This window comes from Augochlora pura, chromosome 7, assembly GCF_028453695.1.
Source record: "Augochlora pura isolate Apur16 chromosome 7, APUR_v2.2.1, whole genome shotgun sequence".
Taxonomy (NCBI): Eukaryota; Metazoa; Arthropoda; class Insecta; order Hymenoptera; family Halictidae; genus Augochlora; species Augochlora pura.
Window position 1 is genome coordinate 32,010,659 of NC_135778.1, and position 18,562 is coordinate 32,029,220.

The window sequence follows — 18,562 nt, forward strand, 5'->3', positions numbered from 1 at the left end:
TATACTACAGTCAAAACAACCTGTTTCTTAATTTTCAATCCTACCGTAGAACTTCTTCCATGGGGAATTCTTCCTTGAATAAATTACGTCGTTCTGTGATAAAAATTTGACAAAATCCAAATGAATTTATGAAGCAATGTACACCAATTAAAATAATTACGGATGTCGGTTTATATATGTATATTGAAATTGAAAATTCCGTTACTTCTATATTTACTCAACGGTTCCACTGCGGTGAAAGCAACTTTCTGGCGTCTGTCTCGTTAATGGGGTTTCCTTGAAAGATTTTGAGAATAGAGGGTACAATGAAATTGGCCTGGATGCCAAAATTTACGCGATCATCACGAGGGTCGACGAGCGCAGCAGACGTTCCTGCGAGCGCTGGTGCGTCTAAATAGGGAAGGATAGTCGAAAGAAAGGAAGTTGCTGTCTCGTGCAAGCTTTTTAAAGCTGGAGAAGGTACTTTGAACCGATCCGGTATAGCTCGCTACGCATAAGTCATGTCTAAGGATTAAACTATTGTTTTCTTTTAGCCGTAGGCGAAAGTGTTTCCATCGCAGATATACAGATTGTAATATCAATCCCTAAATACTGAAAACGTGCGTTTACTATAAAGTACCCATAATAAAAATTTATTATAAAGGTAACACTAATTCACTATGAAAACGAAATCCATTATCCGTCCGTTCGAATGTTCTATAGTCGCGTGTCTAATAAATCCATAAAAGTCACTGTCTATTTATGTGTTGACTGGGAACTTCCACATAAATGTGTAGATCATGTTACTTCCGCTATAGTTGAGTCACTTGCGGAGCCAGCCGTGAACCCGATGCTTTTCGAACGTATAGTTACATCTACAATACTGTACTAAGAACTGCTGCTACGCTTTATGCTAACAAAGTATTCGAAACATTTCCATTCGCCAAATAGAGAACGAATGTAAATATGTATTCCGTTTCGACTGAATTTACTGTTTAAAAATTATTGAGAGAACAAGGAACAATGTGGCAGCAGTGCCGCGAAATTGTACCGGGTGGTTAATCAGTTCCGCAAACCAACGTTACGAATCATTACATTGTTAACGAAATTGTTTCGACCTTAGACCGGCACTTAAACGGCATATATTTTTTTTCGTCGAAATGGATCACTTATGGCGTTTCGGTGACGCAGTCCGCATTGCGCAGGACTATACCTGTTAAAATCAAATTGCCCGATGCGCTATTACTTATGCGCTCGATCGACGTCTATGGTCGCGTGAATGCAGCAATCGCGTTACACCGCATAGCGCGCTAATCCGTATTGTTTTTTATCTCGACCAAGCTACGACTTTGATAAAACTTGCGAACAATTAACCTTCCGAGCCGTATTGTATTTCGCGGTAAAACGCAAAAACGTCTTCGTAGTCGCCGGCAGATTTTCCTCTATAGATCTTTCTTTCATGAACATCGTGGTTTTTTAACGTGTATTTTGTAAAAATTATTTATGACACATTGAAAGACGTCGTTCATGTTATTTCTGCTGTTTGCTCGTTCGACGGTAATTTGCGGTTAATTTTGCGGTTTTGCGAATAATTCGTAGGCGATTTACTGTCAGCTTCACTGATAGATACACATTAGTATCTGTTGGTATTTATACCAGTTTGTACTACCTATGTATTGAAGTAATTGTGTTAAGATAGAACGTAATAGTCATTATGTTAAGATAGAACATTTCCTAAGAATAATTGATTTAATAAGAATTGAAATGCAAATGTAATTAATTTGCGGTTTTCTATTGTGTTTTAGGATACACTTGTGCACGCATTACCGTCGGACAGGCCTGGATTCGCGAAGGGTATCCGCAAGAATATCGGGGGGCGCTGGCGTCGCCTAGTTAAGCGGAAACCGGAAACGGAAACTTGTGCCATTCCTCCTGAGCTGAAGGACCAGCTGAAGACGATCTACGTCTATTGACGGATCGTCAAGCCGTTGTCGATTCCGTCAGACGAGACTTCCACTCAGTTAGTAATCAATGTTTTCCTGTACGTAAGATAACTATACCAAGAAGGGCGAAGATGTACAATAAAAAAAAGAGGATCGGAGCACACGACGTTACGAAGCAGAACTCGATACCAGAGCAACGTTATGGGAGCAAGACATCGTGAAGAGAGAGAGAAAAAAGAGAACGTGCGGAGCTTTAACGCGAAAACATATCACGAAGTGCCTAAAAATTGATAAACCATCTGACGCGTTGCATATTTTTGCATAGATATTGTATATTTGTAGGCATAGTCTGCGTATAAATTGACAGTTGTTATCACCGAGTCGATCGAAAGACAAAAGAAAAAACAAACGACACAATAATTCTGGTCAATCGTCGACTGTTTTCGTTGGATTTGTAGCTGTTCGAATTTGATCGTCGCTCGATGCCTCGAATGCAAACCGATTTACGAAGTTTGTTTATGTGAGAGGATGCGGGGACGTCTTTAGAGGTTCCGTATCTGCGCGTGCGCGCTCGTTGAGAGTTTCGTTTAGAGAATCAGGACGACGACGTCGAGAACCCCATGAGACTGAAATGTAAAATGTACGACAAGACAAGTTACCCTCGTTGCTTTTCTGTACGTTTTTACATGATTAATAGAAGAAGAAGAAAGTCGCTTTTCAATCGTTAGTATTAATGTATACCTGACACAATGAACGACCGTTGGAGCTGCCCTTAAGCTGCTGTGTCCTGTATGCCCGTTATGGCAGCTCTGCGCTGTGCCCGTAGCCGTGCGCGCTCCCCCATGGTTGTTCGTTGTTAGGCGAATAGCCGATAACAATCAGGCATGAGCATTCATTTTAATAATACATATCGAGAATGTAGTTTCGATCGTTTTATTTGGTTCGATGCTATATTGAAATAATTTAAAAAGGATTTTCCTAAAGGATTACCTAATTGCTTGGCTCTCGAATGAAACGTCTTTTATTATATTTGAATGAATTCATTATTTTATTACAAGTGAAATGTGCTCAAGCATGCGGGACACTAATCTAATTACACAGTGGTGTATTTGGGTCCAGTAAGCGGCGAAAAATATTGTTTGACTGAAATGGCCTACTTGAATCAACTTTCACACATTTTAGATTGTTACTCATATCAAATTACTTTGGACAAAAGTTAAATGTTCTTTTTTATATGACAGAGAAACACGATAAAACGATAAAATTTTAACTAATAATTACATTTTCCTAAATTTTCGAGATGGTTCATTTTCAAATTATATGATACAGATGTAAATGGATTAAATCCACAAGAAATCATAGCAGATTATATCTCTAATCTTCAATTAACAACTACTGAAAAATATTTTCGTTGTCATACTGTGTATATATATATGGATCCAAATGCTCTACCATGTGAAACGCCAGATCCTTGAAGCTCGTATGTGACTGTTACGCAGTATCGGATTAAGCCCTACCAGGGATTATCACAACAGTTCATTTCAAATAGTTCTGTAAACACGATCCGCCAGAGTTACTATATTAAGTAGGGAAAGTGCGACGGCGACGATGCAGCATTTTGTAGATATTGTAACATAGACCGATCTAAGATTTGTTAATAATATTCGACGGCTCATATTGAGCCCGTACTACAGCGCTAATTATGGTATTTTACTTGTATTGTTGTATGAAGCAATACCGTGTGCTGAAACGCGGCCATTCGGTAGTGGCAGGGACGGACTGCGCACTTAGAATCTTTCAAAATTGTATATTTCCAAAAGTGAGAAGACAAATACTTGAAATAATATTTATCAAATAAATTTGATATTTCCAAGGAAAAAGAAATAAACCCATCAAATAATCTATTACTTATTTATTATTTAATTCTATTAGTAGCAAAATTGTAACGTCTCAAGTCCATTTTGCGGGGCTCTGAAAAATTCAATATCTTAACTTTGTTGACAACAGAATTATGCTTTGTTGTCAACAGAGGCCCGCTTCGCACAGGTCCGTCACTGGGTAGTCAAGCTATTCGTTTCTGTGTTAAGCATACCCTCGCACGCGTGGCTTTTGCGCAATGTCGATAATTTACGCGATCGAACCGTCGAAAAGACAAACGTGCGCGTTACCCGACGCGATTTCGCGCGTGACATTTAAATCATGCGTGGCAACGCTGTAGAGTGTACATATGTCGTAGTATCACTTCGTTCGGCGGAACGGATATTTTAAGGATCAATGACGTGCCTACATCCGTGTACGATAAAATGTTGTTTTTTTTAAGAATGAAACCCAGGTGGAATTCCATGTCCATCAGCTAGTCACACGATACTAATTGTTCGAAATGAAAAATAACGTGTATTGTATACCTTTCGGAGCAGCTTGAAGTTTTCCTCTCGAATACCTGTCTGAATACAACAATATCAAATAAAGTATTCAAAAGGACCTACGGGCTTTTATTTCATGCCACTGTGTCCTATATGATTTCAGTGAAATTTCTCGGAAAGTCTACGCCATTGTGTTTTCTGTATTATTCACTCGACTATCCTCGAAACTATTCATACTAAACAAAATTTTCAGATAAAACTTAAAGGCTTTTAAGAGACGAATAGTCGGAAACAAGTATTTTTTATAGACGCATGTTCAAGATAAACTTTTATTATCACTGAAAGATACCACGCCATTTTGAAACTAGTAATGATTCTCAGACACAACTGGTTTCATATCCAGACTACCATATATTTTTTACACCGCAATGTGTCTCTCAAATCATCGAACTTTTATCTGGAATAGCTTTTTAACATCGTAAATAGATCCGATGATATTGAAGTGGTTCAGGTCAAATTAGACCCGGCATACAATTTCATATATAAAATTGCAGCGAATTTTTCGTGTATATAGCACCTGTGTTATTTTTAAGAAGCTTGGTCAATTGGACTTGAAAAGTTATACTTAAAATAGTATGGGATTTAGTATTTTATAAATATAACGATAATTAACAAACTTTTCGAATCGAATTGACACCTAACAGGTGAAGTTAATTATTTTTAAGAAATTGAGACCAGCTACGCCATTTTTAACTAGTTCAAATTAGGATATACATATAATATAGTTATATTCCCTTGTTATCTTACAATTACTGAAGAAATGTTTAATTTTCTACGTTAATAAAGTTTTACAGGAGTTGAGATTTCATTCTGTACATTTTTTATCTAAATACAAAGAAAGAGATTAATTTTTTTAAAGAGATTGTTCGTCATAATATAAATTAATAATTTAGAGGGCAAACGTGGGTATGAAAATTTCGTAGGAAAATTGTAAATAAGAAATAATTTAAAAATGATTCGTTTAAATTTATTAAATAAAGTCTGTTCTCCTACCTTGTTTAAGAAATAAATGTGATCAATTATTTTTAGTTGAAATACTTCAGTTTATTTAGTGAAAATTAATCGTACCCAAACCTGATTCGTAGTTTTGGTTTGAAATCCAATTGACTATAAGATTTGGCACATGTTCCACTTTTCCTGAAGGACTTTAGTGAGAGTTGCCCTTACTTGGACATGATATACCGCAATGACTGGTCAATTTGATTTTCGAAAACCAGAAACTGCCTACTAAAAATAATCAATTAATCTTTTAATACCGACTGCAATTAATAATATACGGTATTGTTTTAAATATCTACATAGCTATTATAAACAAATATTTTAAACAACACAGTTTTGATTGTAACTTGTCCAAAACAAATTGTTTAATGATTCATAAATAATATTATTTAAAACGTAGTCACATATTTTCAAATACAAGAATTTACAGTTCCCTATAAAACTTACTATACCGATAATAACCAAAAATATAATTAAATAAGGACACTTTCTGAATAAATACTACTCTCTTTCGTGTGACGTCTACGTGTTCAGGTATGTACATAAAATACAACAAAATCAAATTTTGGTGATTTTAATTATGTACCTCTTTATTTTAGTAAATTTCAGAATTCGTTGACATAGTATTTATATAATACACTTTTTCGATAGCCTACATTATTAAAAATATTTTAACTTATTTGAGCAAAATTTAAAATTATGTAGTGCGTATTGTAAATAATACAATGTACCTGAACAATTTTATTCATAACGCTTATATCGTTTAAAAATTGTTTCCATTCAATATGTCACTTATATGCATATAGTTCCGCATCACATGATTAAAGATATCATTTGCGGTGTACAAAACAGATTTACGGACAACATAAAATCTGTACATAATATTATATTATATCAATAAATGTATAAAACGGTTTTAAAAAGTAAGTAACTACACTATACAGTTTTAGTAATCATTTCAAGAATTTATCTTGAATTGTTATTGTACGATCTATTAATTCAAAAGCATAGGTTAGGTTATTTCGTTTTCCTTATTTGTGCACCATTTCAATAGTTATGCACTACCTACGCGTGTAGTATACTACGTTAGTTTAGCGTAATAAAGCAAAATGTAGACGATAAAAGCGCTTTGAAGTAGCATATACTTTTGTTTTATATATTATTCGATCATTACCACTTAATTACCACATTACAACCACTACGATGTTTAATTTTAATGTTAATCTAGTAGAACTTTAGGTCAATTCCAAATTTTTAAATTTCTAAATATCAATTTACATAAACATTTACAAAGCAATGATTAATATTGTCCTTATAGCATTTACTTGTTAGAAAATATTGTTTTAAAATATATGATGAACTACGTGATAATTTAAACTTATTTAAAATTTATTGATTGTAAAAAAAATTATTTTAAACAAATATTCTATTATATTTTGGAGAAATTGAATCATTCTGCAATCTTTTAAAAATTTGAAAGTGGCATTAGTGTCTTCAAAACAACGAATTATGTTTAAAAAAAATATTATTGCATTGCTTGACCTTTTAAAAATTATATAATTTTTGTTTAAAATGTTTGTTACGAAAACAATTATTTCTGAGTAATTTTGACTCCTAGTTTTAAAGTACTCCCTCTGTATACTTGAAATATTCGTTTAACCTAATTGCACCTCTGTATTATTTGTAAAAATTATCAAATGACCTTTAAATAGCCTTGAAAAAATTTGATGTTAGATATCTACAGGCAATTATCCTACACACGGTATAAGGGCGCATTTTATTCCCTGCGAAATATGAGTAATGTTGTGCAGGTCAATCCAATACAGCTTTCCATCAGGAAAAAGTTGGCAGATTTTTTGAATCCATCTCATATCGAAGTGATTAACGAATCTTATATGCATAATGTACCTAAAGGAGCTGAGACACATTTCAAAGTAGTTGTTGTCTCCAAGGAATTTGTTGGCAAACCGCTTCTTAAGGTGAGAATATAAGAACTAATTTTTTGCAGTTTTGTGCTTAGTTATTCTTAGGCATAAGTCAGTATGACGTTAATTGTAAAGAAAAGTATTATTGTTACCAGAAAAAAGAGAATCTTCAAATAATATGTATTATGCTGGCTATAGGTGATTCCCCTAGTTTGCCAGTTTCTAAAAATCATTTATTTCTCCGAATTTTCGTGTCCTGTTCTAGTTTATGCAATATAAACTAGAATCGAGTAATTATTTTTAACATAAATATTTAACAAATATTTTTCTCGGAGCATTAACATTTTTCCGAAAAATGTCACCTCTCAATTAAAAAATGTTTCCGTATTTTTGTAACGAATGAATACAGTAGTTGGTATCATATTCACCAAATTTTTCAAAATGTTCTTACTGTTAATATTTGAATGTTGTAGAAAGAAATTACCTCATAATCGAATATCATACTACTCCTAATTATGATAAAAGATATGTAATAAAAAGAGTGAATATTATAAATAATAGGTATAAAAGATTTCTGTTGTTCGAAATCAAATTAAAACAATAGATGATACGAACATAATATTCTTTAACAGTGTTGTAGAAATAAAAGAAAACTTTTTTCGTATCATGTACAGTTTTATATTAATTTAAAACTGCAAAACTTTACCTATATCCCGTATAAATAATTAATTTTAAATTGGAATATATAATTATAAAAAATATAATTTTGTTTAAATAGCGACATCAAATGATAAATAATCTGCTGCAAGCTGAGTTACAGGGCGGAGTTCACGCATTATCGATAGTAGTACGTACTTATAAATTTTAAATAAAATGTATTTTACTACAGTTCATATATTACTCGAATAAATTTGTTCACCACTTCTTTTTAAAGGCAAAAACACCTGACCAATGGGAAGACGGCAATAAAGTCTCTCCAAGTCCAGCTTGTATGGGCGGTTTTGGAAGATGAGATTCTTTAGTAACATTTCTTTAAATATAGATTATTAAAAATAACCTAATTCAGACAAAAAATCTGGAAAGAAACTTATTGAGTGTTGTGAAAAACATTTAATCATAATTGTAAATCAAGAATAAAAAAGAAAATAAAAGGTTACATTAATGTCATAAAGCAAAAGTGTCCAGTCTTAGCTTTCCCTCATTCTCTGTGAAATAGAGTACATCTGCAAGAGATTGCTCTGCTATTGCCTCCTCTGCTCTGTCGAACATCTGTAAAGTACAATTGTCGTGTTTGGGTATAATAGAAGAAAAATTCGAATAATATAATATTTTTTTTTATAAAATTGTTTGCAGAATGTGTAAAACCAATAATTAAGCAATTAGAAAATCAGTTCCAGTAACCTAGTATACTAAACAAAATTTCATTAAAAAAAATTCATATGGTCTGGATTCTTAGATTAAAAGATTGTATAAATTTAAATTCGCTGGAATAAAAAGTTATTTTTTAAAATAAAGTTGCCTGTTCCATATTATTCCCAACATACAAATAATAAATTAGTTTAAGTGATTTGTTTCATTTATTCCTATTAGGATCGAATATTTTTCTTTTTTTATTGTTATTTTACATACCCCTCTGAAAGTAACGTCCACGGGTGGGCACTTGAAATTTGGTCCGAAATTAACAGAAACTGTAGCACTTTTGTGGATTGAGACTGTAGGATAATATGCTCCTTTGTTAACATCCAGAAATGCTTCACCTTGACTAACACCATTTTTATAAAATATAATTTTGCTGCCCTCTAGTGGTTTTAGAGCTTTCAGTGCTTCAGGTACTTGGTCCTTTTCTTCGTAATAGAGATGGCTTTTGAACTTCACTAAAGGCTGATACATAAGTAGAATTATAGTAATACTATAATAATACTATAATTACTTTTAAAATCATTTTGTATTAAAAATTAAAGAAAATTTCAGAGAAAAAGATGATCAATTTTTAAACGTTCAAGTCATTTTGTTTTGTACGGGCAAGGAATTCTTGTTATTATTTTTAAACTATTGTATGAAACTTTTACTCACTCTATCTTTATACGTATTAGGTAAGTGCGAGGCATCATGCGTGTCAGGTAGAACAATTAGGAACCCTAAAGTGTCACCTTCTCCATAACCATGACTATAATGCTTGCCTCGACTTTCATGAAATCGCGTTCCTTTCCTATGAACAAACGTATTTAAAAATTATTCATTTACTTTACATTTAACATTTTAAATCCATAAATTGGAGATATTTTTTCTGTAAGTTAAAAGTTATTTAATCTTTTGCTGGTATCATAATACCTTAAACGATATACGTACCTAGATCTCCAAGAATATCCGAATTTATCATAACCAAGCGGAGCTTGGAGATTAGCATATTCTTGACCCCATCCTAATCTAGTAGCAGATCCTTCTGGCATCTCTTCTATGGTGGCTTCCCAGTACCATGCTCCTCTGCTTACATCTAAAAAATATACTGACATTAATCAAACATAAAATCAATAAAAAAAACTGAAAGTTTGTAACGATTTACATCACGTTTACTGAAATAATAGGAAATATAAAAATTGGATTATAATTCTGACATACTATGAGTAGCTCTGACCATGCAATAGCCTTTTTCTCCAGTGACTGCCAGTCTGTCTTCTGATACTCTGAGCTGTGGAGCTCTATCGTGCAGTGCTAACAGTACCGTACTTGGACTAAGACCTCTGTACAGCCATCCAGGAATTGGTTTACCTGCCCAGTCACTGCTTTCATCAAATTCCTGCAGATATAGTTAATTTTTATATTATTGATTAAGTAAAGCATAATAAAATCGTACCTGTCTGAAAGGTGCATGTGGATCAGGCTCTGCGAGGATGTACCTGTATCCATCTTTATTGAATGGATGTTCAAGGGGATACCCATGTGCAGGTAATTTTGGTGCAGCCATGTCCGAGCCCCTGCCTTTCTTGCCTGGACCACTGCCTGCACCTTCCCCTGGGAACTTGCGTTTCGCATTGCGGCCACGAAGTCCTCCACTAAGAGGCACTAAATGTTCCATGGTATTATTGTTAAAGTAAAATGCACTCAATGAGTTATTGATTTTTAGAAATAGATATTGTTACAAAAGCACGGTGGATTAGATTTGTATAGAATATCACTTGTTGAGTTTATTATGAAAGGATCTTTATAGTTGATATCGTCTGCTACATGTTAATAAGTAAAAATGACACTGTTCATTAAAACGATTATTTGTACTATAAGTATTACGATTAAGCAGGTTGCTGTATGATATCACACCACTGATTATAGTCTTGATAAGATAAGATTTAATCAAAATAAATAGTATGATTCCAGGAACGTACTGACTGACAAATAGATGCATACTAAATTATTCTGGATAAATGTAGTAAAAGCAAAATTAAACTTTTTAGCAATCGAATAGCAATTTAATCACGTATTTGTTATAGATTTTTTAAAAATAAATCGTTATGCAATAGTAACACTTACCAACATGTTGCACACCCATTTCAGTCACTTTCAAGTGACCTCCTTTAATCATGGCTTCATAGTTTGGCTTAATCATTAACAGATCAGAAGAAACCAATCCAAATAATTGACCATCTGAACTACTTTCATCAATAGTGAATAATACTCCAACGTCTTTCAACAGAGCCCTGTGTATCTGTTTTAAAGTACTCATTGTTACAGAAAAAATATATGTAAACAAATTGAATTATCACATAAACTATTGCATACTAAAGTAGAACTAATTTATTTACAAAGTTAATTCATTAATCTAAGATTATTTAGTAAATCTCATTTACAGTAGCGTGCCAAGACTGGGTAACTCTGCGGGGCATAGTAGTCATGCTATCCCAATGACATTCAATGAATGGAATGATATCTTTATCTTTATGGAAAATACTCCTTGATTCATTCTCCTTCTGTGCCATTTGCAACAAATTTGCTATTGCTGTCACACACATTTGTGGGAAGGCTAGAAAACAAAATTTCTAGAGTACATATGCAAGATGAAAACAGCAAACCTAACAGAAAATGTAAAATTGTAAATGCTTCTTCTTACGTGCTTGATTCTTCTTGAAGCTCTCTAAACCAGTTGGAGAGCAATTTTTACACATGAATATATAATTCATCATAAATGGTACTAGTTTACCCAATTGGTATCCAATGCATGATTCATGAAACCATCTGGAGCAGCTAGCGCATAGTAGTTCTACTATGTTGAGATTTCTTTCTTTTCCACTGAAAGAAATTATATCAACAAATTTATAATTGTTAAACACCATTTATAAATGTTACTCAATTGAGTTTTGTATAAAATTACCAATAGCAATTTCCATTTTCATTGTTCGCAGTACGACCATTAGGCTTCTCCTCATCTGGCTTATGTTTCTGTTTACTTTTATCTTCTGCTTTTATTTTGACTTTATCCTCCATAGGCTCGGCTTGAGATTCCTCTGTCTTATCAAGTGAACTGTAGAAATTATATTTATAACTGTATTAAATTCAATTTCATTAATATTTTAATATTGTTTTCATACGTTTTAGACTTTCTCTTCATTGTAATAGGATGTATGTGAATAGAATAAAGTAATTTAAAATAATTTTGTACAGATAAACCTGATTAAAACGTATTCTATTATAAAAATTAACGATCTCAGTATAATTTTGTGTAACACTTTCGTATCATAACTGTAACAGAAGACCAGTAATATTCAACTGAATGTATTTGTACACATTTGTCACCTACCGCAGTGTATAATTCAAGAAACAAACAATTGAACATAACCTCAAAAATGTTTAGCAACAGAAGTTTTATTTTACTTTAAAGAAGATGTATTTTAGCATTGAATATATTAATTGACTAACTAGTAGCGGTTTTTGTTATATTTACTTGTTATATGTATATAATGATTGTACATACCTTTCAAACTTTTCTTCCGACATGTTTGGTTATGATTATAAATAATTCGTTGTTTCTTATTGTAACACAGATATAAAATTATTATTGTTATATGGATATTTTTGTATCGAATATAACAGTCGGATATAAATTGTTTAATTCATGATTAATATTTAACCTCGACGCGTCGCGTTTTCAAACTTCACGGCCATTGATTGGTTATGACAAGATTAGGTAACTCAACAATATATTATACGAATTTGTGATTTACCATCCATTAGATACTATAAAAATGAAATTAATTACAAATTAACAAAGATATCCAATAATGTATGATTTATTTTGCCAATTTGTTTTCATACAAACCACGCTGTGTATAAAGTAAATTAATTGTAAAGTATTTATTTTAATAAAGAAATTACAATTTATGACAAAATATTAGTTGTTTCAGTATTTAAAATGTAATAATAAACTGATAAAAACTGTAAAATACAATATTTATTTGAATAATTATGAGAATGAGAACCAACAAATTATTTACATTACTTAAATAATTACATTAAAATCATTTATTTACCTAAAGGAATACATTTTTCAGATTAAAGTTTGAGATTTGTAACTTTATAATTTATAATTTCTAAAGCTTTTATAATTGGAGCATTACAGATTTTTAAAATCGAAAATTCGATTGAAAGAAGTCCCTCTTTTTTGAAAAATGATTAAAACGCATTCAGATATTGGTAATCTTACAAAAAGATAATAGGTAATTAGTAGTGATTTAAAGTAATTTGATTCAAGAATCATTGACATAGCTCAACCGATAAAAACACAACAAATTCTCAAATATTTCAGAGCATCTTTCAGATTCAAACATCTTAAAAATTAAAGTCGATAGAAAGAAATAATACCGATATGTATAATAAACGCATGAAAATTAACAAGTTTGTACTATTATTTATACAAATGCTGACAATAAAGTTAAAGCCTCTTACGTACTCCAAACCATGGACCACAGTGCAGTCGAGTTCTACATTACCGATAATTCAAAACTGGATAAAGAGGAATAATTAACACTATCTAATAATAATTCTATTACTGGAGAATATACATCAGTGTTTACAAAAAGAATATAGCAAGACGTAACGAAGTAAAGCAACATAAATTTACTGCTTGATTTAACAACTTCAACTTTCAAAATATTATTACATCTAGAAAAGCCTGAAGAATTTTTCAAGGTAAAAAGTATTTTCATAACTTTTATTTTTAATATTTTATAACTATAAGCACATTTGAATAATTCTCGAGCTCAGGCTCTTGCTCAAATATTAACATCGGATGACGTACATACGAGTCATTTAAATTTTCCTATATCTGTTTGAAAATAAATTCATACAACACTATAAATGGCTCTATTAACTTTATATATTATATAAATATCTTTTCGCATATGTCATGTCGAATAAATCACACAAAAATTGCGCAATATTTTATATATTTGTTTCATTTCGCGATTAAACCGCGTCAATTTGTTCACCATTTATCGTTAAAGCTGATAAAAACACGAATGCAGACTGCGAGGTATAAAATAATATTAAGTCAGTTTTAGAATTTATTAACCTAATACGTGGTAACAACGAGTCCAGTTGAACGAAAATATAACCGACCATGTAGAGGATCGTTTCTAATTTTTCTTTAACAATTTTGTCAACATAATTTTTAATTAACTTATTCGACAAATAATTTTACTTGTTGTAGATACGATGTTCTACGTTAGCTTCTCCACGAACTTCGACGAAACGCGTGAAAGTTTAAACGAATGATCAGAAATTAGAACATCAAATAATAATATAGCTTCGAGTCCAAATGTACCGGAGCCACGGAACCCTCAAATTACCGGTAACATCGGTCGCTGCCAAAAAGCGCAAATACTATCCTAGCGCTGTCCACGCTTATTAACTACGAAATCCCATCGACTCTCCTTTCTGTTTTCAGCTCGACTATAGACCGAAGCTTTCTCGCGCAAGCTCACACCGCGCGTGCCTCCACCTGCCGTTAAGCTCTGCTATCAGTCTCGGCGAAGTGGTGGGGCTGGCACGGTCGCGAAAGAGCGTGCGTCTACGTCAGGCGAAGAGCTCCGAGCTTATTGGTCCCGGTCCATTGTTGCGTATTGATTGCTGCGGAGCAGTGGTATGGTCGTCCGGACACTCGGCCGTTCTCATCGCCGTTGTGGTCGTCGCCGTCGTCGTCGTTGGCACAGTCGAGCTGGTCGCGAAACGCGGGCACACGCGCGCGGATAGAACCCCATATACATCCGGACGTTCTCCGTGCGTTATCCTTCTTTGACATCCGGTTTAATACGTGCTACTTCATAACAAAAAAAATCTCCGACACAAGCAAACCTCTTTTCTCTCCACACATATATATATATTATACGTATATATATATACACATACATACATACACATATTTATATATATATATATGTATACATATGTATATATATATACATAAATATAGTCACCGAATATTTATATATATATACAAACATAAAACGTGATGTGTGTGCAAGTTGGTCGCCGTCAGCAGGCGTGCGTGCGTGCGTATGCGTGAGCGCGGAGAGTGCGGCGGGTTGTTTTCCGATTGTTTCGGGACCGGAAGCGACCTGCAGCATTGGTGGCGGCACGGCCAGCTGCCGCAGAGCGCGCGATCCCCTGAGAAACGGGGTGTAGAGGGGTGACGGTGGCGGCGGGAGGAGAAGGAGGGGAGGTGAAAGCAGGTAGGCAGCAGCAGGTCCGCAGGAGACTAGGATCTAGGGATCGAGGGGAGCAGTGGGGTGGAGTGGATGAGTGAGCGAAAGTGAGAGAAGCTGCGGCGGGGAGGGGGGTTCCCGTGGAAAAAGTGGAGCGATAACGATTTAGAGATTGAACGGAGAAGGGGTACGCGGAGGGCTGAAGTGGAAGGGGCGCCTGGACCCGGTTACTATAGTGCGTGTAACAGTGAACGAGTCAAAGAGACGAGAGGACGTAGGCTAGAGATAGTAAGACACCGCACGGGGCCGGCCGACGAAGCTGCGCTTGATTCGTAATTATGAAGCGGATAAAGTGCCGCGCACCGCTGTACACCGTTTCTGATCGCCGCCGGTGAATGTGTGACCCGGGGGCAGCAGAGATCCGCCGCGATGACGACGACCGAAGAGACGACCGAGCAGCCCCCGGTAGACGACTGCCTGAAGGAACGGAAATGGTGGTGCTTCCTGCTGTCGAGCATATTCACGTTTCTCGCCGGGCTGCTGATCGTGCTCCTCTGGCGCGCGTTCGCCTTCCTCTGCTGTCGCAAGGAGCCCGAGATCCCACCAAATGACCCGAAGCAGAAGGAGCAGAAGACCAGCCGACAGGGCAAGGAGTTCGAGGGGACTTTCATGACCGAGGCCAAGGACTGGGCCGGCGAACTTATCTCCGGGCAGACCACCACTGGACGAATCCTGGTGAGTCTGGCTTAATCGCTTACTCGACTACTGCCGACCGCTCCACTCACCGCCGCACAGTGGCGGTCAAGTTACATACCTCTGTCAAAAGTGAAGCACTGCTCGTAGATGTCGGATATGAAACGGTGTTGCTTCGTTCACGTTGAAACTGAATCGTTCGTAGGATAAGGGAAACGCAGTATGAACATTTTTTAACCTTGAACATTTATGTTGAATCTAAAGTATTTAAACGAATTTGCGATTTAGTCAATATCGTACGTATTTACATCTTTCTTATTACACTTTGCACATCATTTTTTGAAAAAAGTCGATTTACGAACTAACGAAATCCTGATTTGTTCATTTGAAACGATTCGTTTACTCGCTGATTTCTTTTTCAAAATCCTTTGGCCAAAATTTTGGCTCAAAATTTACGGGAAATGATGCGTAACATTTTATTAAAACTTTGCAAAGAACTGGATAAAACACAATTCCCGCTGGAATATTTCAAGTGAAACGTAAATTTTCGCGGTTAGAAAATGCTCATATTACATCTCCTCTATTTTTCCCTTATTCTACGATGTTTCAGCTTTAACGTAGAAAAATAGCATCGCTTTATCTCGTTTCTATCAGTAGTTCTTTGATCTTGACAAAACTTTGTCATTTCATCCCCATTGTGCGCCAACTCGGCGGCTTACGTACGCTGCGTCTTCATAAATGGTAAACCGACCAAAAATGTTCAGTTTTTACGCGTATAAAAACTCCTGTGCAGCAGTCTAACGATAAATGAATGAAGTATGCCAGGTTCGAAATCGTATCGACGAACAATGTATTTTTTTTTTGGAGGGACAAATTATGTTTAACCAGAATCCAAAGAATAGAGCAATACACTGCTTCGTTACTTTGTTTGATTCTCGCGGACAGGTAGAAGAAACAATAAAATCTGATTAAGAACAAATAAAATCAAATATTTGAACTCGTCGATAGTAGAGGTAAATTATTCTTATAATTTCATTGTATCGTGCTTTTAAATTTTATTATCCAATGTTTCCGTATTAGAGCGTTGTGTTCTGATAGTATTTCTGTTTGCCTGTTTTTCTTATCGAATAAAATTTATGCCATTCTACAATAGATTAGTCTTTGCATCACGTAAATACTGAAAATTGATGGCCGGTTTTATCGTCAAGAGATACAGTGTAGTTTTAGAGATCCACTTCGGTAGTCCTGGATCCACTTGCGTAGTTCTAGATCTACTTGGGTAGTTACAGATCTACTTCCGTGGTTCTCTAGGTCTCTACTTCCGTAGTCCTAGATCTACTTCCGTAGATCGTCAGCGGACGGTACCGGATAGTAACACGATCGCATATGCTTCTGTAAGGTTGTCGATGTTTGAAGCCGTATGGAGGATGCGTTTCACCTGGGAATTCGTAACGTTTCGCTATGAATTCGCTAGGAAATCTACCACCGGTGCTTTGTACCCCTAAACGTTTCACGGACTTTGTCCAGTACAGCTGCGTATTGTTTTATAAGGGCATCGATGTTTGACAATGTTTGAAGCCGCGCAGAAAGTTCGCGTCGTTTCAGATAAGATTCATCTAATTACCGTGAAAGTAGGTCCAACGTGTTTTCACTTGAAAAATCTGTGTAGATTCTCTGAAATAAAACAACGTAGTCTCCGAAAACATTGCGAAAGTTTGAACTAGCGTAGAAAGCTGTGCAGAGAGAGAGAGAGAGAGAGAGAGAGAGAGAGAGAGAGAGAGAGAGAGAGAGAGAGAGAGAGAGAGAAGTTCGTAGTGCTGGTTTGATCTATTAGATAATTTCCAACTTCAAGGATTTCTTGTGCTGTAACTGTGAAACCTATTACACTGTTTCTTACCTTGAAACATTTTACAAACTCTTCTTTCGATGTAACGGTGTGTCCTGTTTGAATATGCTTGAATAATATACATACATAAATTCTGTTCGAACATTATTTAGATGTACTTGAATGATTATAGTACTAAAAACACTATTAAACTGAGGAGAGAGAGAGAGAGAGAGAGAGAGAGAGAGAGAGAGTTTGTAAAACCATTTATGCGTCTTCCACAATTTGAGCAGGTAAAGAAATTCTATAAAATCAATTTTTCTTCTGTAAGAAACATTTCTGTCTCATCTACAACGGTTAATACGAACAAAACTTGTTAAAGCTAGACAATAATTGTTTAATTTAAGAATTATCCTTCGTTATGGTGGTAATACAAAAATGTTATTCACGTTGGCGTATAAAGGTTGTTACGTTCGAATGGTGTTTGATGAATATAATCCATAAAAAATCCACGTCCATTAAATAACAAACGTTCTCTCGAGCGTTTCGAAGCAGTTAAATAAACGTTGTTAGGCAGATTTTTGAAACGTGAGAAATTACGAAAAGGTTGAGCCCCCCCCCGTGCTCCAATGTAGAGATAGTATATACAGTGTTATAGAGAGCACCTTTCCGAGCGAGACATGCTGACCTAGTAAACTGTTGACGGTTCGCGTCGCCGTTTTTTCTCTCTCGCGATTTATTATATTTGCGCTTTTTTCGCAAGTGGCTGCTCGGTTCGCCGTATCGATAAGGAAATTATTTCGGTATTCGAACTGCCTGTCGAAATTTCCGAAAGAATTTTATCAATCCGTATGTTCATCGATCGGCGCTGTGTCGATTCTCTTGCCCGCGTAACGAACAATTGTTTTAACGGCTGGAACGAAGTTTGAATAATCCGAGCATCGCGCGGGGTTTTAAAATGTGGTTATCAAACCGTGGTTCTTTGCGCAAAATAGAAATTGTCCGTATCGATTATAAATAGACTGCGGACCTTTATGCAAAATAAAAATTGCCTGCCCGAATTGCAAGAAATGGAAATTAACTT

General features: G+C 35.0%; 4 protein-coding genes across 52 annotated transcripts in view; 3 read left to right on the forward strand and 1 right to left on the reverse strand.

The window, feature by feature from the left end:
* The window catches only part of LOC144472246 (uncharacterized), a 101,999-nt gene extending 96,846 nt beyond the window's left edge, over positions 1-5,153 (forward strand). For all 5 annotated transcript variants that reach the window (XM_078185166.1, XM_078185169.1, XM_078185167.1 and 2 more), the window contains one exon: positions 1,785-5,153. In XM_078185166.1, the coding sequence (XP_078041292.1) occupies positions 1,785-1,952 (168 nt within the window). In that variant the 3' untranslated portion in view covers positions 1,953-5,153. The remainder of the gene's footprint in view (positions 1-1,784) is intronic.
* Positions 5,154-6,145: 992 nt separating this feature from the next.
* LOC144472979 (bolA-like protein DDB_G0274169) lies at positions 6,146-8,345 on the forward strand. Of its 2 annotated transcripts, none has more exons than XM_078186475.1 (4): positions 6,146-6,267; positions 7,079-7,323; positions 8,048-8,116; positions 8,204-8,345. In XM_078186475.1, exons 1-4 carry the CDS (start codon positions 6,246-6,248, stop codon positions 8,279-8,281), a joined length of 414 nt encoding a protein of 137 aa, XP_078042601.1. In that variant the 5' UTR covers positions 6,146-6,245; the 3' UTR covers positions 8,282-8,345. The 2 variants fall into 2 exon arrangements, with proteins under 2 accessions (XP_078042601.1, XP_078042602.1); XM_078186476.1 differs by having other exon boundaries at positions 6,165-6,267; positions 7,089-7,323.
* On the reverse strand, positions 7,898-12,415 carry Ash2 (set1/Ash2 histone methyltransferase complex subunit ASH2). Its single transcript, XM_078186474.1, has 12 exons — positions 12,233-12,415; positions 11,633-11,782; positions 11,372-11,550; positions 11,112-11,284; positions 10,795-10,969; positions 10,124-10,332; positions 9,889-10,066; positions 9,619-9,763; positions 9,343-9,478; positions 8,899-9,150; positions 8,427-8,538; positions 7,898-8,344 (listed from the first exon to the last, which is right to left on the reverse strand). The coding sequence occupies exons 1-11, from the start codon at positions 12,253-12,255 to the stop codon at positions 8,434-8,436; spliced, it is 1,725 nt and encodes a 574-aa protein (XP_078042600.1). The 5' UTR covers positions 12,256-12,415; the 3' UTR covers positions 7,898-8,344; positions 8,427-8,433.
* A 1,904-nt stretch (positions 12,416-14,319) lies between these two features.
* Positions 14,320-18,562, forward strand: part of Slo (calcium-activated potassium channel slo) — a 157,145-nt gene continuing 152,902 nt past the window's right edge. For 22 of the 44 annotated variants that reach the window (XM_078185035.1, XM_078185012.1, XM_078184993.1 and 19 more), the window contains exon 1: positions 14,322-15,695. In XM_078185035.1, the coding sequence (XP_078041161.1) occupies positions 15,390-15,695 (306 nt within the window). In that variant the 5' untranslated portion in view covers positions 14,322-15,389. Of the gene's footprint in view, positions 15,696-18,562 lie in introns of all 44 variants that reach the window. The other 22 variants (XM_078184990.1, XM_078184999.1, XM_078185010.1 and 19 more) reach the window with 3 other exon arrangements.

What these genes read in the sequence shown, in the direction of transcription:
- LOC144472979 (XM_078186475.1), top strand. Translation starts at nt 6,246, where the DNA reads ATGTATAAAACGGTTTTAAAAA. An exon ending in TTGGCAAACCGCTTCTTAAG is followed by an intron (nt 7,324 to 8,047) that starts GTGAGAATATAA and finishes TTGTTTAAATAG; the next exon opens with CGACATCAAATGATAAATAA. An exon ending in TTCACGCATTATCGATAGTA is followed by an intron (nt 8,117 to 8,203) that starts GTACGTACTTAT and finishes TTCTTTTTAAAG; the next exon opens with GCAAAAACACCTGACCAATG.
- Ash2 (XM_078186474.1), bottom strand. Translation starts at nt 12,255, where the DNA reads ATGTCGGAAGAAAAGTTTGAAAG. An exon ending in CTTCAAGAAGAATCAAGCAC is followed by an intron (nt 11,285 to 11,371) that starts GTAAGAAGAAGC and finishes TTTGTTTTCTAG; the next exon opens with CCTTCCCACAAATGTGTGTG. An exon ending in CCCAGTCTTGGCACGCTACT is followed by an intron (nt 10,970 to 11,111) that starts GTAAATGAGATT and finishes ACTTTAAAACAG; the next exon opens with ATACACAGGGCTCTGTTGAA.